Genomic DNA, 17384 nt, shown 5'->3' with positions numbered 1-17384 from the left:
ATATTAACAACCACATCTATGGGCCGTTCACTCTAACTACTCAACCCTTTACAATCTAACATCAGTATGCATATTCTCCATACTGTTCTCTATACATTACTTAGGGTGCTAACAAAGAGAACTTGCTTAAAGAATAAAAAAAAGTCTCTTTAGTTGGTGATCATTCCCTTTATTCTCAATACCTTAACGTTTGATTCAGTGGTGATACTGTAAGTAGAAATTAGATACTAGTCATTCTGAATGGTTAACAAAAGAAAGATCTTTCACTCTCAAGGACATGAAAAATTTCAAAAAGAATCCTTTCGACTCTTTGAAGAGGTAAAAGTCGAGAGTTTTGGGAAAACACACAACTGAACATTGCGAGTTCTTTTTTCTTCTATCATAAAATGTCTCTACTAGGATTTTTACAATACTTCGTGAAAGTTTGGCTCGCGTAGTCGCGCATAAAAGGCATTCTGATAACAAGCAATGCCTCAGGTGTAGTGGATGATCTGTCAGTTTCAGTCAAGGGTTTTCAAGTATAAAAATTCAACTTATGCAACCCGTAGCAATCTCCTTCTTTCTCTCCTTTCATAAAATCTAGGATAGTTTTTTTCAACAATTATAACTTAAACATTGTCGAGTAATTTTTTTTAGAGCAATTTTCAGTGTCAAAAGTTATCTAGGATAGCTTGCTTTACTTCGCTTCGTGTTTGGTCCAGAAAACTCACGCCACTTTCTAGACAAATCGAAATGAAAACTAACCATTCGCGATTTGGTCACTTAGATTTCCCCACACTTCAGGCAGTTTCCTTGTTTTGAATTAGAGCTCCTCGCGATTAATTTCTTTCTTTTTTTTTCGATTGGCTGTTGCAATTAGGGTGGTTTTGGTTTACAGGCTCAATCAAACTAAGCTCTAAACCGCGGCCGGAATAAATCCTTTGGGTGGAAAGTTGACAGCAGGAGATGCACGATTTTACTACCGGGAGATTTGTTTCGTATCCAAGAGGAGGAGCATATTTCCCCCCACCCCTCCCACTCACATCCCCGAGTACGTGAAATTCGAATGGTTTTCCTTGATTATGAAAATTCCGAAAGCTTCGCAATCATAGTGCAACACACGAAAATTAGAGTACGTTGAGTCGAACACCCCACTAAGAACATCTAAACGTCAAACGATGCAAGAAGGTTCAAATATTATAACACGATGGAAGAGGACTGAGATGATGTATTGCTTAAGACTAACATTCTCCTAATTGAGATAGCACTTGCTAAAGAGCACAGACACTCCTTCACGCCAAAAAAAGTAGCGGCTCATTCTTACACTTTTTCATGCTGCATACTCAAGTTTCTTTGGAGGGGCTTTGCTCGTGTACTCTCTTTCACGTTCGAGCTGATTCAAGTGAAGTATCTTATAAGGGCAAATAATTTCAATGCTACTATGAAAAAAAAACCGAATGACAAATAAACAAGAACACAAAATTTAATATATTGTGGAGTTAAAAGCGAGGGTAGGATCTGCAAATACAACAATGCCAATGGGAACAATTTTCAATTGGGTATCGAAAGTAATCAAGGAAACTTTTTCTGATTGCCTTGGCTATTTTTTTGTTTTACCTGTTTCGGTTAATAGTCTGGGAAACTCGCACCCCCCCTCTCCACCAATCTGATGCCACCCTAAAACCAGTCATTGGCGCTTTCCCGCGCTTCAGGTACAAAAATAACATCTCAACGTTCTAGCGACGTGATTTCAAATATATTTCAACAACAGTAAACATATAAAACGACTCCTCTAATCATAATGTACCACAGTTCACAAACAACAAATCCATCATCAAAACCTCTAAAGCGATCCAGTCGTCCAATATCGTCCTAGGAAAGCGAAAAGTAAAGTATTCCTGGAGAAGCAAAGTGTGTGATAGTTTTCTTTGTATCCAATTATCAACGAAAGTTATGCAAGGAAAAAATTACGTCAACATGACGTCATTACTTTCTACATGATGTTGCCTAGCAACAAATCTCTTCCATCTCTCTGACCTCTAGCTCGGTTGTTCGAAGTTCGGTTAGCGCTAACCCAGAGTCAAATGTTAAGCCGGGTTCCTTCATTCATTTTTAAAAAAACCCATTTTCAGATATTTCCCTTTATTCTCATTAAGGTATCCAGTCACCAAATTGTAGACAAAAGGGAAAGTACTAAATTATCTTTCACAGCTTTCAGATCTGAAAGCAGATTTCACACTAACCCTGGGTTACCTTCAGCCAGCTTTGAACAACCCGGCCCTGCAGGAGGGTAAGGGGTTCAGTTCATAGTAGCGAGGCTCTTGATGGAGGCACAGCAAGGAATTTAGCTGTAGACCGCCACCAAGATAACAACAAACAGTACAGCACAGAGCCACGATTAAGTTTGAGTTTCAATAGATATTCACACGCCGCGGTTTTACTTTTGATCTGAAAGCTAGAACCACTCGATACTTATCAAACGAATATACTGCAGCTTGCTAATGCAGAGGTGCACGATAAAAGGCACACTATACAGCATAATAAACAAAAAAAATGCATAAATTAGAGCATCGATGCTCTCAAGTCGCACTCGCAGAGCCCAGCATGACCAAGTATTCCCTTTTGTTTCAATGTTTTTTCCCTTTGGTTTTAGCTGGAGAAGTGTGAGATACTTTCGCGGGGATTCCACGGTCAGACACAAATGTTACTTGAAGTGACGACCTCGTATTTGTTCGTGTAGGAACCCTTCGGCGCTTTCTTAAGGGACTCCCTTCATCTGCGTCTGAATCGTCTTTGGAGGCACCTTAATAGAAAATTAAAAAAAAAAATGTTCAAGCGAGAACTACGATAACAACACGCAAAGTAGGTGAGTAACTCGACCATGACGAACGACACATAAATCCCTCAACACTCGTATTCCAATATGGAAACACCTCCCTAGGACGGACAAAACAAATTATTTTTCGTTTTCTGTTGTAGCTTGCGTTGTTTCCGCCCCACTGCAAGTTCACTCCTTACAAGTTCGTTTCCTGGTCGTGATTGGATGAACTGATTAGCGTTGAGTTACAATGTGGCGAAACCTCCTGACAACTGATGTTAAAAAAATATATATTACAGGTACTACCACCAATAGTTCGACCCACTAAACACGTGTTAGAATTTTCTGCAATAACAGCTTACATGAGACATAAAAACCTAAGGCTGTTAGACTGAGAACACAGCCAATTATGTATCATAGCGAGCGTGACGATATCCTGACAGAGAAGACAGTCTTATTACAAGATGTACAAGAACTTTTGCCGTTCGCGTAGAGGTGGTTCTACAGCTCTCTAATTGGCTGCACTCGCTTTTTATCACACGATACCTTGTTACTATAAGCACAGTAAACAAACCTGATGAAAACGGTGACGAGGTTTTTCTCAAGCTGTAGTCATGACTAGAACCCTCGCTAGTTTCACCCTCGCCATCTGTATCTGATACATCCCTTGATGAGCTTCCCGAAGCTGACTTTGTAGGCGCGGTAGTTCTCCTTGGAGACTGCCGCCGGGTAGTTGAATAGCTGAGGTCGTCGTCCTGAAGATGCGGCTTCCCCTGAAGAAAGCTTGGTACCTGACTGTCTGCAGATCGACCCACGGCACTTGTGGTAGTGGTATCCCCGAGTGACGCACCAACTGGCGTGTTACCACCAGATTGTGCTGGCATGTCTCCGAAGCTGCTGATAATTTCCGACAGGTCAAGAGATGGCATTTCATTTGCATCACTACCAGTTCCATCTCGGTTCATGTCTTTCAAAAAGTCATCTAGTGTTGTATCACTGGGAAGCATACTCGACCCTAACGGATCGAAATCTGTACTACAGGCTAGCCGGCGATTTCCATCTACGTCATTCTCGGTCAAGGGTATCGCCGATGCCGCACCTTGAGAAGAGGAATCCTTATTCCCAGCGCTCTTTTTGTTGCCGCGGAATTTTTCGGCGGAAGAATCTCGGACCGCGTCTCTTCCTGAGCTAGACTTACACAACAGTTTAGCTTGGGAGGTTGATTCGTTTGACCCTGACACACTGGTGAACAAACGTTCTTTCGCAGGCGAATTAAGAGCTGACGTGTTATTAACAACCGAGGTTAAATCTTCCACTGACTTACTGGCATCAGAGCTTGCTGCTGATGTCGTGTTACTTTTCCCTTCTTGTGTGCTCATAATTGGTCCTTTTACTGAGCGGATGGCAGAAGTAGGAAAACTTGACTGATCACCTAATGGCATAAACAAAAAAAATATTCAATATAAATGGAGAATAGTAAACAGAATAGAGAATAGACGCTGAGATCTTGTAAATTAAATGGTTAAGACACAAACACACACAAAAAAAAACATACAGACTGACAGTGCACATATGGAGAATTTTGATACAGAATAAATTTTTCATACTACCTTGCCACTAAAAGGAATTTGAACTGCAAACAGAGGTTATATTTAGACTTGAATATCTACGTGTTTCTTTTCTGTTGCATGATATTTTCTTTTTACACAATCAATGCAATAAGAAGCACAAGGGTAATGGAAATATGCAAAGTTATCAACTAAAGGGCGTTGTATCCTGGTTAAAAACATAAGAGATATATTATATCAAATTTTCTCATAATTTACCAGAAAAAGAACAGGGGCTTAAAGGGTGAATCGAAAATCATCACTCAGGAGTAGAGAGGATTCACGGTTGTAACTTTAGAGAATATAAAATTTGACAGCTAAAAAACTAAAAAGGAGATACCTGTTGAACTTGCGGCTGTTGATGCTGATGTCGATGGAGACTTCGCACCACTTGACTGTGCTACCATGGTAATCACCATTTTCCGGCGCACAGTCTGTGATTGGTTGGCAATTGTCTTTGGCACTCTGTCTGCAGGAAGAAGCAGTAGTGGCTTCTTGCCTCCAGTACTCTCCAACTGCTCAGATGAAGTCAATGCCTGGATTGTTGGACTGCTGTTTGGGATGGATGATGGAACCAAGACAAGGACTTGTGACCCTTGTTGTTTTTGTTTACTTGTTTGTTTGGTTTGTTTTCCTTTTTTCTTGTCACTGCTGCGGGTTTTAACACCTCCTCTGTTCGCTTCTTGAATGAACTTCTCTATCAGTTTAGGGGAGATTTTCTCAATAGGAACTAAGAACAATGGAGAGCCTTTAGTGACAGGGAAGGGCACTGATGGTTCTCCTTTCTTTCCAGTGGGGTTAGTGTAGATGGTTGCTTTTGGAGGGATAAGAGATGAAGCACTTGTTGTGGTAGAAGGTGCTGGTTGGTCTGTAAAGTTTGAAGCAGTAGGGGTTGACTGTGCAGTGCTGAAGCGACTGGAAAGTTTCTCAACAGCCCCAGAACTCCCTAAAGTGAACCAAATCACATTTCGGTTAAAGCGCATCTGTGATTTCACCAAAAATCCTTATTGCTCGAAATATCTTGAAGATTTCATAAGAGCAATCATAGCCATCAAAATCTGTATAATTTTTTTTTCACAGAAATTTTAAAAACAAAATTGGTTAACACAAGTAAGGTGGCAACAGAAATGAATTCATCATAAACCAAACAATAAACTAAATCAATATTTAAGAAATTTTTTCAAGAAAATATTAAGTAATATTTCTAACAATAATTTGATAGAGAAATTGTTTCTGCTTTATGATACAGGTATTAATTTGTCATTTAATTGATATTTGATTCTTTCCTTCAACACTTAAACTTCCAAGATCTGATTGTTAATTCTCCCACCTAAATCTACATGTAGCTGCTACATGTTTCCTTGTATATGAGTTATAAGAATTTGGTGTTAGATCATGATAATAACCTCCACTGATAATTTGAGTATTCTTGTTACCTGTTTTTTGGATGATGTATGTATAATATAGGGAGAAGTTTCATGTAACTCACTTCTGAAAGTTCAAAGGTTAACAGTTTTACAAACTGTGTACATAGGTACCTGTTGCCTGTGGATCTTTGGATTTATCATCTTGCTTTTGTTCTTGATCAACACTCATAGGTTCAGCACCTTTTGTATCAGCTTCAATGATTGGGAAAAAAAATTAGCAGAAGGAAATAGAAAACTTTATCATAAAGTCCTGACTGATTGTCCAGGGTAAGAAGATTCTCCTGACAGGAACAAAACAAAACAAAAAACAAAACTTTTCTTGCCCTGATCAAACCACACTTCAGCCTAATTTCTGAGTGTGAATTGGCAAGCATGTGAGCTTGTATTTCATTGCTTTCAAGTGAGATTTGATTTTTCATTCTGAATACAGTTCCTAACTGAAATTTTCTGGTACAAGTACATACACACCAAAGCTAAATCTTTGCATGATTATGTGCTGGCCTTTTACTTAATTGCTATAAACAGCAGATATTTTTTCCATTGGGTATTTTAACCCTTTGTACCCTAACATTAGTGTGTAAATTCTCTGTACTGTTCTTCATAGAATACAAACTTGGATAAGGGTGCATGTTTCATTTTCCTCTTGATAGAACTTTCAAGACAGGACTCTGAGGTTGTGCAAGACTTTGAAGATGGGGAGGGGGTATTGATAACTCTGACATTATAAATCATACCTTTTCTTAAAGGAATTTAAAAAAAAAACAAACAAGACAGCCTTTGGTGAGATATATGACATGACTGTGTGCCGATTAGAAAACAAATGTCCTATAATCCCCCTGCCACAATATGATGCATATTACCCATGCTTATAATAATTCACAGATTAATAACAGACTGAGTTATTCTTTTAACCCTTTATCTCCCATGAGTGACCAAGACAGATTTTCTCCTTACAATATCAATACAACATCAACCAGATAAATGATGAGAATAAAGAAAACTATCAATGTGGGAATAATTGGTTGAGCCAATGCTAAATTCTCTGAATTAAAATTACAAATTTGATCTGGGAATTAAAGGGTTAAGAGGAAAATGAGATGGTTCTGAATTGTAATTCCCTTCCAACCCCTCCTGGCAAGCAGAGTAAGGGGCTTGGAAAAAACAAAGATATAAGTAGTCCCATGGTACATGTATGTTTGTGAGAAACAAACAAAAATAACTCCAGATAATAGACTTAAACTACTTATGAAATCAAGACTCTGATGATACAATGAAACTTTATCAGTAATTACACTGTATATTCATAATCTTCTGAAGCTGTGCTCCTGAAAAATGTCTGGTGAGGTGCTAATTGGGATCATAGATAAGAAAAATACAGTACTCGTTACCTTTCTTGTTGTCTTCAGATTCTTGTGAGGCTGAAGTTTCTTTTCCTAATGCACTTGATGAACTTGTGGAGCCTGCATTCTCTATGTCATATTCTACAGGCATGGATGAAGAAGTGCATGTGGACAGAAGTGTTAAACCTTCAAACCCTTATGAATGACTAGCATCTAACTTCTCATTACTATATCACCCCTGATTCACAACTTGAGGTCACAGGAATTAGGGAAATGATCACCAACTAAAGAAGCTCTTGATTGTCAAAGAAATTCTCCTTGTCAGTGCCTTAGGAAATGTATAGAGATCAGTGTGGAGAAATTACAAACTGATGTTGTGGTGTAAAGGGTTCAGCAAAGAGCAAACATGCTTATTAAAATGACCAAAAATAGATGAACAAATAAATGAAATTAGCATATCTACATCTGCTCAATAATCATTACCAAGGAATACAATAAGTGACATGACATCCTAATAGAACCAAAGAGGTACCTCAATAATTTGTATTTAACAAATTTTAAAACTTAAATTCTGTTCACTGTCTTAAAAATTTTCTCACCATTTATTTCTCTGACTACAGTTTAGCCCCCGCCCCTTCTGCCCCCCCCCAATAAATAATCCCACTCGTCGGAATGTTCAATAAGTCATTTCTGCTTACAATTTAAATCATTTCTCAAGCAATATAATTAGATTTCTCATATCTATTTACGTTTGGTTATTGTTCAATGAAAAATACCCAAAGAGGTACATTGTATCTGAAAATCTACTGCAAACATTGTGAAAAAATGTTTAAAACCATTTTGGGAAAAAAGTCTATGTTATAGGACCTCAGACACAATGACTTGTAGACCAACCAAACTTCTAGGATTTTCAATGTACTGGGGATAGTTTTAGATAAATGCATAAGACACCAAATTCTCCCTAGTCATACAAATTCTCTGAACCCCTAGGAGCAACAAGCATCTAATTTCTCCTTACAATATCACCCCTGAATCAAACATTACGGTCATGAGAATAAAGAAAATAATCACCAACTAAAAGAAGCTCTTGATTGTTAAACAAATTCTCCTTGTCAGTACATTAAGAAATGCATAAAAAAGTATGGAGAATATACATACTGATGTTGGAGTGTTAAGGGTTAAAGGAAATTTGAAACCCATTACAGACAATTTACAAAATCACTAGCTATGAAATGTGGCTTACCTGGTGCTGCTGAATTATCCAATGCTTGTTTTTGTTTTTCTTTGGCTTTATTTTTCTGCATATTACCACCTTGCTTGACAGGCTTGGAACTGTTTTTTTCAACTGGTGTCATCATCCCTTCATTCAATTGCCTTGCTTCTTTTTGTACAGTCATTTCTGAGCTTGCCAGTGTTGGTTTTTTGTTACCCTTTTCACTTTGAGCTGCATCTGTTTTGGCATCTGAAGGACACAAACATGTATGTCATGATGAGTGCTAGAACCTTCAACCATGATCATGGTCGATGCCTGTAATTAACCCTTTAACTCCTTGAGGGACCAAGACAGAATTTCTCTTTGCAATATTAATACAATAACAAGCAGGCAAGTGATAAGAATAAAGAAAAATATCTATTAACCCTCTACCTCCCATGAGTGACCAAGAGAGGATTTCTTCTTATAATATCAATACAATATCAAGAATGGAAGTGGTGAGAATAAAGAAAATTATCAATTAGGGGTTTATTGGTTGATCCAATACCAAAATTAATTCTCCAAATTGACATCATAAGAAAATTAATGTAGGGCAGACAGTAAAGAGAATTACTAATGAGATCTTGGGAGTTTAAGGGATAAAGGATTGATAGTTGATCAAGACAAGTAATTATTTCAAGGCAGACATTAAGGAGAATTACTAATGAGATCTTGGGAATAAAAGAGTTAGCCTTTTAATCTCTAAAAGTGACCAGCATTAAATTTCTCCCCACAATATTATGCCTGAATAACACATTAAGGTCAAGAGAGTACAGAAAACGATCTCTCACTAAAGGAGCTCTTGATTGTTAAACAAATTCTCCTTCTCAGCACCTTTGGAAATGTATAGAGCACAGTGTGGAGAATATGCATACTGATGTTAGGATGTACAGTGTTAAGTATAAAACTTTGAGATTTTCCCTTTGGTGTTAAAATCAAAAGAAAAACAAATCAAATCAAATCAAATGAATTGAGCTTGTCAGATTTACTAAGTGTATTTGCTGATCACTTGTAAAAGTGAACAACTACATATTTGCAGTGAAAAGCTGTCCAGAATAATTCTTCACAAACCAGTACATTTCTACCTTTTACACCTTGTTTTCCAAGCTTAATATCTCCACAAGTTAAAAATAAGGCCAAAACCCAGATAATCACAACACAGACACATGCACCATAGAAAGTTGTACACTGACATTTGTAAATACAACCTCAAACAACACATACTCCTATACACTCTGGCTAAAATCTCCTCTTAACCCTAGCATCAGTATCCATATTCTTCAAACTCTTCTCTGTAAATTTCCCTTGATACTGACCAGGAGAATCAGCTTAAGGATCACAGCTTCTTAGGTTTGCGAACATTTCCTTTATTCTCATAATCTTGGTGAATAATTCAGCAATATTACCATAAGGAGAAATTAGATGCAGGTCATTCTCATGTGATGTTAGTTTGGAGAATTTGGAATTGGATCAACCAATAATTTATAATTTTCTTTATTCTCATAACTTGTCTGCTTGATAATGTACTGATAGTGTAAGGAGAAATTCTGTCTTAAAGGGTTAAGATTTAGAAAGTTAAGTAGAAACTTTTCAAAACAGTTTGATTTTCATTTCCTTTTTTAAACAAATTATGATAATGATTAAGACAAAGAAAAGGATAAGCAACCTCTGAATAAAAAATTAAGATCATGAGGACAAAGGAGATGATCAACAACAATAAAAACTCTTGATTGTTGAACAAATTCTCCTTGTCACAACCCTAAAAAATGTTTAGGGAGTAGCAAGGTGAATATTCAAACTGATGTTAGGGAGTAAAGGGTTAAGGGGGCTCTCTTTAAAATGACCCATAACTTAGTCGTGTTTAGATTAATCACCTTTAGAAAAGTTAAAGTTACCTGAATTTTCCAGCCTTTGCCTCTTATTTCCATCAAGTAGGGTAGTGTTTGCTGATGATGCTCTCTTGAGGGACTCTTCTACCCTGTTAGCATGACTTTGTACAAATCCATGTAGCTCTTGCACTGATGATCCAAGTGTCTTTGCTCGAGATTCTATTCCTTCTGCATCATCAGGAACTTCATGCTCATCTTCTGGCCCTATGGTGAATACTGTCCTTGCTGAAGGCCCATTTGTGGTCCATGCTGGCCTCTTAACAATGGCCCAGGTGTCTTGTATCCTTTTGTATGTAGGGAAGATGTTTATTCCAAGTATTTTTGCCAGTTGTGGACCAATATTATTTCTAAGAACTTGCACATACTTCTGCTGTGAGAGGTATAGTCGACTCAAAAGTTTTTTACCAAACACACCAAAGTCATCAATGTGTTTGTCCAACAGTGCTGGCATGACATAGGCTCGGAAGAAGCTTGGATGCGCATGGCAACACGCAATTATGACAGCATTTGCTGCTTCCTTAGGCTTGTGAAAAATGAAATGTTTCATGTCTTGATCAGAGTAATTCTCCTTTCTGGCAATCTTCTTAGCCTCATTTTCTTTGACTTTTTTAATTACTCTACCCCACTTAACTGCTAGTGGTAGATTGAAATTCATTAAGTTGCCTTCATCCAACTCATCTAAATCTTCCAAAATAAGGTCTTCTAATGTCTCTTTCAAAGTTTTTTCTTTTCTAATAGCAACAACCTTTTGGTCACTTCCAACTTCAATTTCTGAGGGAGAAGCCTCAGCTTCCATAGCATCACCAGAAGTAGTTTCCTGGGACTCCTTCTCAGTGCTGGCATCTGCTTTTGTATCAGCACTTTTCTCACTTGTCACCTCCACCACTTGCTTGTCACCTTTTTTTTCAAGTGGAATTTTAGCACTAGTTGTTGTTCCATCTTCAGAGACCTGGTCAACAACTGTGTTACATATATTTCCACCCTCATGCAATGTTTTCTTGCTACTGCCGGGGGTAACTATTTCCTTGTCTCCATCAAGACTCTCTATAGCTTTATACTGTACAGTTTGTTGCAGCTTGACATCTTCAGAGGCCACATTTGGTTTAACACCATCCATACCACTTTTTGCTGTTTCTTCTTGGCTAGTTTTTGGCTTTGGAGTATTTTCATTGGTTACACCATTAGTTTTATCCTCATTGTGAATCATAATTTGTTCTTCTGTAGATTGAGCCTTGGATGTGTTTCCTAATATTTCAGTGTTCACGGGAACAGTCTCCTTTGCTCCATCAGAATGTTCTGCAGTCATTTTGTCCCTTTGCGTACAACTGTTGTCTGTAAAATTACTAACCTGTGCCTCAAAAGTGTCAGAATCCATTCCTTTCATTACTCCAAGAGCTCTTTCGGTCTGCTCATTGTTGCTTTGCTCAGTATTCTGGCTCACTCCTCCTGAAGAAACAGGTGCTTTGCCACCCTCTCCCCTTGCAACATCAATTTTTTCAACAGTGTCTCTCTGAGATTCGTTTTTCTGCTCTTCTTTACTTGAATTTGTTGCATCATCTTGGGTGGTGTGATTAACTTCTTCCTGATCTACCATCAATACATCAGTTGACTCAATTTCTGAAGATATCCTACCCTCCCCAGTTACATGCTGTGGCAGGCACTCATCAGTCTCCATGGGAGAAGATGTGGAATTTTTCAAAGTTGACTTCTCAGTGTTGTCTCCAGCATCTTTTTGAGTTGGCTGCAAAGATTCAGGCCTCTGATGATCACTTAAACCTTGGTTTGCTACAGCCGACTGGGGAATTGAGTTTGGCTTGTCCTCTTTTCTTCCATCTTCTCCACTTGGTATAACATCTTCCTGTTTTGTAGTCATTCCAGGTTGGGAGAACTTTTCAACATCACCAAAATCTTTGCCAGAATGTTCAGTGTTATTCTCTGCAGAAGAAGTATTTTTGTCTTCAGGTGCACCAGTGCCACTTGCAACAGAATTGAGCACTTCTTTTGTATTTAAGTCCGTTTTTTCAGCATCAGAGCTAACCACCTCCACTGGCTCAGATAGGGAGCTAGTCTTGGCTGCTTCATCTGCAGTTTTCTTTTCTGGGACATCTGGGAGTGAAGACATCTTATCTGCTGACTTCTTACCACTTGTAACAGCAGTAGGTACTTCCTCCTTATTTTCATCTCTTTCATTGCCAAGAGAGCAAGTAAACTCTGGTGATTCAGGCTGTGATGCAGCTTTGAGAGCTTCAGTTGTGGTCTTCCCAGCTGAGGATTCAACTTCTAGGTCCATAGTTTTCTTTGTAGTTTGTGAAGTAACTCCTCCTGAATTACCATCAGCAAGAAATTCTAAGGATGCACTTGTAGCTGATGATGACCTGTCTTTAGATACATCTTGCCCTGATGCACTTGCAGCAGTCTGACTTCCTTGTGCAAAACTAGTATCAGCTGTTTTTCTCTTTGCTGTTTTGTCAATGTTCAAACCACTGTCTTGTTTGCCAGTCCTACCACAAGATTTGCCTTGGGGCTGCAAAATCAAGTCTAGCAAACTTGCCTCCACTTCCTTTCTAAAGCGTTCAAACTCTGTAAACATTTTGAAAGCAGAGATACTGCCCAGACTAACACGAAGGGACTTTTGCTCCAGTAACTGGAAAAGTGAGACAATTTTGGCCAGACGAGGCAAGAGCAATTCCTTCAATTCATCATCGTCAATGCGCTTGAATAATTCCCGTATTCTTGCTTTACGGTGCAAATCATTAAGCTCCAAGGGTAAGAAGTTCTCGCATGCAACTGATGCCTTCTCTATGGGGATCCGAAGAGCATGATTGGGATTGAAATAGTAGTGTTTTCTAAGAGCTTGTTTGGAAGGAAATGTCTTCTGGCATGAAGGAAGCCCACAGGTATTATCATTTTCAAGACAGGTGCGACAGAATTGACAGCATCCACCTCCACAACCACCTTTCACAGCTTTCCTTGGTTGTGTTGTGTTCTTACTGTTGCTAGGTGTAAAAGGTGCTTTCTTGGTGCTTGGAGAATTTCCAGTAGATGTTACCACTTGCGCTTGTGAAATTGTATCTTGGGGAGATGGATTTGTATGAGTAGTAGAGATAGTAGGAGAAGGAACTGATGCTGGTGTGGATGCCACAGGTTTTGTCTTGCTGGTAGTGTTCAGAGGCCCAGAAGAAGCAACCATAGTAGGCTCTTGTAACATGGGTACCTCTGGCGAAGGTGGGGAGGACTCTGAACATGGCTCATCAATGAAAACAGGTTCTGGAACTGATGGTGAAATGTCAGATGTGAATTTTGATGTTGTAGAGGACAAAGACTGAGGACTGTTTAAAATCCTCTTTTCTTGTAGTGCTTTAACAAGGGCATCTCTAGCAGAATTCAAAGATGTTGATGATGAAGTATCAACACCAGAAGTTAGAGCACCAGTTTGTGTGATGGGACCAACATTCTTAGATGTGACAGTTAGGGGTGAATAAGTGGGATTTATTCCACTCATAGCTGTACCTGAAGAGGTTTTTAACTGTTTAACACTACCTGTTGAAGTGTATGTATTTGGTGGCTTGGGTGCAACGACTTGCTGCCTTGACACTCTTGTGGGTGAAGCTGAAAGTGCGACCAATTTTGCCAAAGAATCCTGTATTGCTCCCTTCAGCTCCATAACACTAAATGGCTGAGGAGACTTAGCTACAGTTAATAGTGCTTCTTGGATTGCTTGTTGCAACAGACTGGCATCAACCCCTTTGGATTGGCTGACCACAGCAGCAAGAGCAGCCTGCAGAATTTGCTGAAATTCAGTTGTGTTGAATGGGGCAGTAGCAGGTAAAACAAATCTGATATTTAGAGGCTTTAAGGCTGCAGTAGCTGGTTTTGCACTTGGAACCTGAACTCCCTGAGTCAGCAGCTTAGTTAAGGGCACATTACGCATACTTTGTGCAGGAGAACCAGCACTAAATGGCCTTGTCACCATGGCACCTTGTGAGGGATAAGCACCACTAAGAGCCCTACTACTTAACTGGACTGATTGAGGGGTAACTGGTTTTGAAGTTGACAAATTTAAAGTAGTTTTGGCAGCTGTTCCAGTTGATACAGTATGAGGACTGGTAGCTAGGGAACGTACATCAATAATCTGTGGTACAGAAGCACCTTGAGCTCCAGAACTGAGTGAGTTGTGTGGAGCAGGTGCTACAGAAAGTATATGAGTGGGCAGTGATATAGGGACCACAGGATTCTGAAAGCTAGGTGCCCTGTTTGTTGAAGACCTGGGTTTATTTACACTTGTATCTCGTGCAGATTTTAGTGAACTGATGACATTTTCCAAGGATTGCCTTGGTCGTACCGAATTAGGACGAACTGGTTCCACTGATTTCGACTGCGCGAGTGCAAGAGAAGTCGGTGATTTCAGCGCTCTGGCCTTCCTACGCGGCGCTTGTTCGAAATCACACTCGTCTAGAAGAGAACTCAGAGAATAAGAAACCTCACAATCCTCCTCCTCCTCTGGCTCTTTCTTTACCCTGATAATTCCCATGTTTCGAACCCGAAGATTGACGGTCTCTACTTTGCTCTTGCCTTTCGCTTTTGTATTTGCCGCGGGTAGATTCGCGCCGCGTTGATTCGCTCGATGAATGTTCCAAGCGTTTCTGCCCGAGTAAGTCGACAACATTTCTCTTCGATGGGAAAATCGTCGACATTTATCGCGTATTCCAACAACATCGATCTCGGGAGAGCTGCAACGGTCATCCATTTGGTCACGAAATAAAAGTAACCTTTGTTTACAGCACCCTCGCGATCGAATTTCCCCAGTTCTCCAATCGTTTGTTTGCGTCGCAAGTCTTCACTACCAGCCAATGTCAGAGCAGATCGTTCAACATAATACGCGCTCGGTGACCAGAATAACTTTTAAGAACACAAAGTTGGAGCTTTTAAGCTTCTACAACGGGCAAAAACGTTCCATAAATCGGTCCTCAATGTATCTTCACACCCTCGCCATCTTGTCGCTTTTTTGCCTACAAAAGAATTGTGGGTCCTCAGCGCGTGTTCCTACGTCACGAACGCTTTTTAGTGGGGGGCTGCGCGTAGCGAGGTGTTTACATCGCAACGTTTAATAGTCTTTTTTCGACCAATGAACATCCAGTAATCTTATCTGTAATGGAGATAAATTGTATTGTAGACGAACGGTTGCATAGATGACATATTTACACAAACATACGGAACGTTTATTGTTCGTATAGGGATAAATTTCAAATGGCATCAATCATGATTAAAATTATGGGAAGACTATTGTGATAATTTTATAGTCTATAATTATTACGGTTACTTTTAAACTCTTTATCGTGGCCAATTTACGTTATCAAATCAGTTGATAAAACTAAGCACCGCAGTTTCTTTAAAAACATACCCCCTTTATTCAATCGCTCTGACGAAGGGCTAACGCTTGAAAAGTCAGCTTCTAAACTCTTTACGGTGGCCAAATTTACACTATCTGCTCAGCTGATATTACTTAATTACCCTATCGTGATTATCGTTTCAAAAACCCATCCTTTGAGAGGTTTCGTAGTTTGCAGATCGATTTGGAAAGCAAAATTTTTATTTGCATTCGATGGAACGGAAGCATCTACAAATATATTTATAAAACGAGGCTTAAGACGAGAACCTCCTTTCAACCGCCTTTAACCACCTAAATATACCAAGGGAAGCAAATCGAGCGAAGCAAAGTGACAAAGGCTCTCTACTGATCGACGCCACGTGCCGTTTACACAACGTGACTAACGCATGACTTAGAGCACGAAAATTCTACTCAATTGTCAAAAGTTATTGCATTTATTTCGTTATAAACCGCGTTGAAATTGTTCGTAAAATTTATGAACATCGAAAATCCTTTTGTCAGTCATATAGCTTCGTTCAAATTCTACTCATCCCACGACTTAGCTGACCGAAACTTGAGCTAAGGAACCACGCCACATCTTATGTGAAACATCTACTATCGTCACAAGTAAACAAATCATTCGCCTTGTCGATGAATTTTACTCATGTGATCACATTCCGTTTATCTGCTTTGGCGATTTACCTTTGAAGCGTAGCTGATTTTTTGCCCGTTCATTACACTGAAATGTTTTTTTTCAGATAGAATGGATCCTTTAGTGCATTTACGATGTAAACAGAGCATATTTGACCGCCTCGCTCGATCGCTCGCTCGCTCGCTCACTGCGATCAGCTGATATATATGTGGGTCGTTGATAAACATTTTCGATCTTAGATCAGTGACAGCACGCTGGTCTGTCTCTTAATCAATCGATCGCAAGTTGCCAACAAAAGATCAAATTTTCGTTTGATCGCACACAGCACAGTCGGCAGGTAGAGGCTTACGGATATTTTCTATGACTTCAAGGCAGTTTTAAGTCACAATGTCTCAAAAGACGGTAAATACTTACTTCTTCGGTCGCACAAATAGTCGGTTGATAGGCTTTCTATTGACGAAATCACCTCCAAACGAGGCTTTCAAAAATTTTCGTGATTTTTTTTTAACACTTCTTAGACTATCTTGGTCGAATACCACCTGTACTTCAACGAGAATGCCTTTACCAGCTTTTAGATTGAAGAGATAGGAAAGTTCCCTGATAAACAGATGCTTCAAAGCGAGGCTACTTGATAATTTTCCCAAAAGGCCGCTTTGTCCGCGTTAGTTTACAATTGTCTCTCAGAACACCCCCAGGAAACTTTCTAGTCTCTACACTAATCGAATCGAATATAGCAATATATTTTCCCGAGGGGCGAACCTGTAAATTTCTGAAGCTTATTTGGAGAAATTCCAAAAACTCAGGCTACTTTTCGCAACTCTTCGACCGGAAATCTTCAGAAATCGATCGTTACTTTCGGAAACTTTCCAAAAAATTCAGAAGGAGTTCCAAAGTCTTCTGAATAAACCAAAGTTTTGACATGCAAGATTTGAAAGTTAAGCACCTTCCAGTTTGTTAAACAAACTTACCGTAAAAAATGAGGGAGGCAGATGAGGAGATAACAAACCATATCTAAGAGACTATAAAATACGTGAAAATTATATACTCGAACT

At 39.2% G+C, this 17384-nt stretch overlaps 1 protein-coding gene across 2 annotated transcripts; it reads right to left on the bottom strand.

Annotated features, from left to right (window-relative positions):
• Nucleotides 1-1716: 1716 nt before the first annotated feature.
• On the bottom strand, nt 1717-16948 carry LOC113679403 (uncharacterized). Of its 2 annotated transcripts, none has more exons than XM_089182131.1 (8): nt 16747-16948; nt 10319-15458; nt 8415-8633; nt 7220-7312; nt 5943-6023; nt 4745-5350; nt 3372-4229; nt 1717-2782 (listed from the first exon to the last, which is right to left on the bottom strand). In XM_089182131.1, exons 2-8 carry the CDS (start codon nt 15057-15059, stop codon nt 2607-2609), a joined length of 6774 nt encoding a protein of 2257 aa, XP_089038257.1. In that variant the 5' UTR covers nt 15060-15458; nt 16747-16948; the 3' UTR covers nt 1717-2606. The 2 variants fall into 2 exon arrangements, with proteins under 2 accessions (XP_089038257.1, XP_089038258.1); XM_089182132.1 differs by having other exon boundaries at nt 10319-15321; nt 16747-16947.
• Nucleotides 16949-17384: the final 436 nt, after the last annotated feature.

This window comes from Pocillopora damicornis, chromosome 9 (assembly GCF_964200805.1).
Source record: "Pocillopora damicornis chromosome 9, jaPocDami1.2, whole genome shotgun sequence".
NCBI classification, from domain to species: domain Eukaryota; kingdom Metazoa; phylum Cnidaria; class Anthozoa; order Scleractinia; family Pocilloporidae; genus Pocillopora; species Pocillopora damicornis.
This window is presented reverse-complemented; position numbering and strand designations above follow the sequence as displayed.

Excerpts from the sequence above, each read along its gene's own strand:
- LOC113679403 (XM_089182131.1), bottom strand. The coding sequence starts at position 15,059 with ATGGATGACCGTTGCAGCTCTCCCGAGATCGATGTTGTTGGAATACGC. Across the intron at positions 6,024-7,219 it reads ATCTGAAGACAACAAGAAAG|CTGATACAAAAGGTGCTGAA; the intron begins GTAACGAGTACT and ends CAATCATTGAAG. Across the intron at positions 4,230-4,744 it reads AACAGCCGCAAGTTCAACAG|GTGATCAGTCAAGTTTTCCT; the intron begins GTATCTCCTTTT and ends TTATGCCATTAG.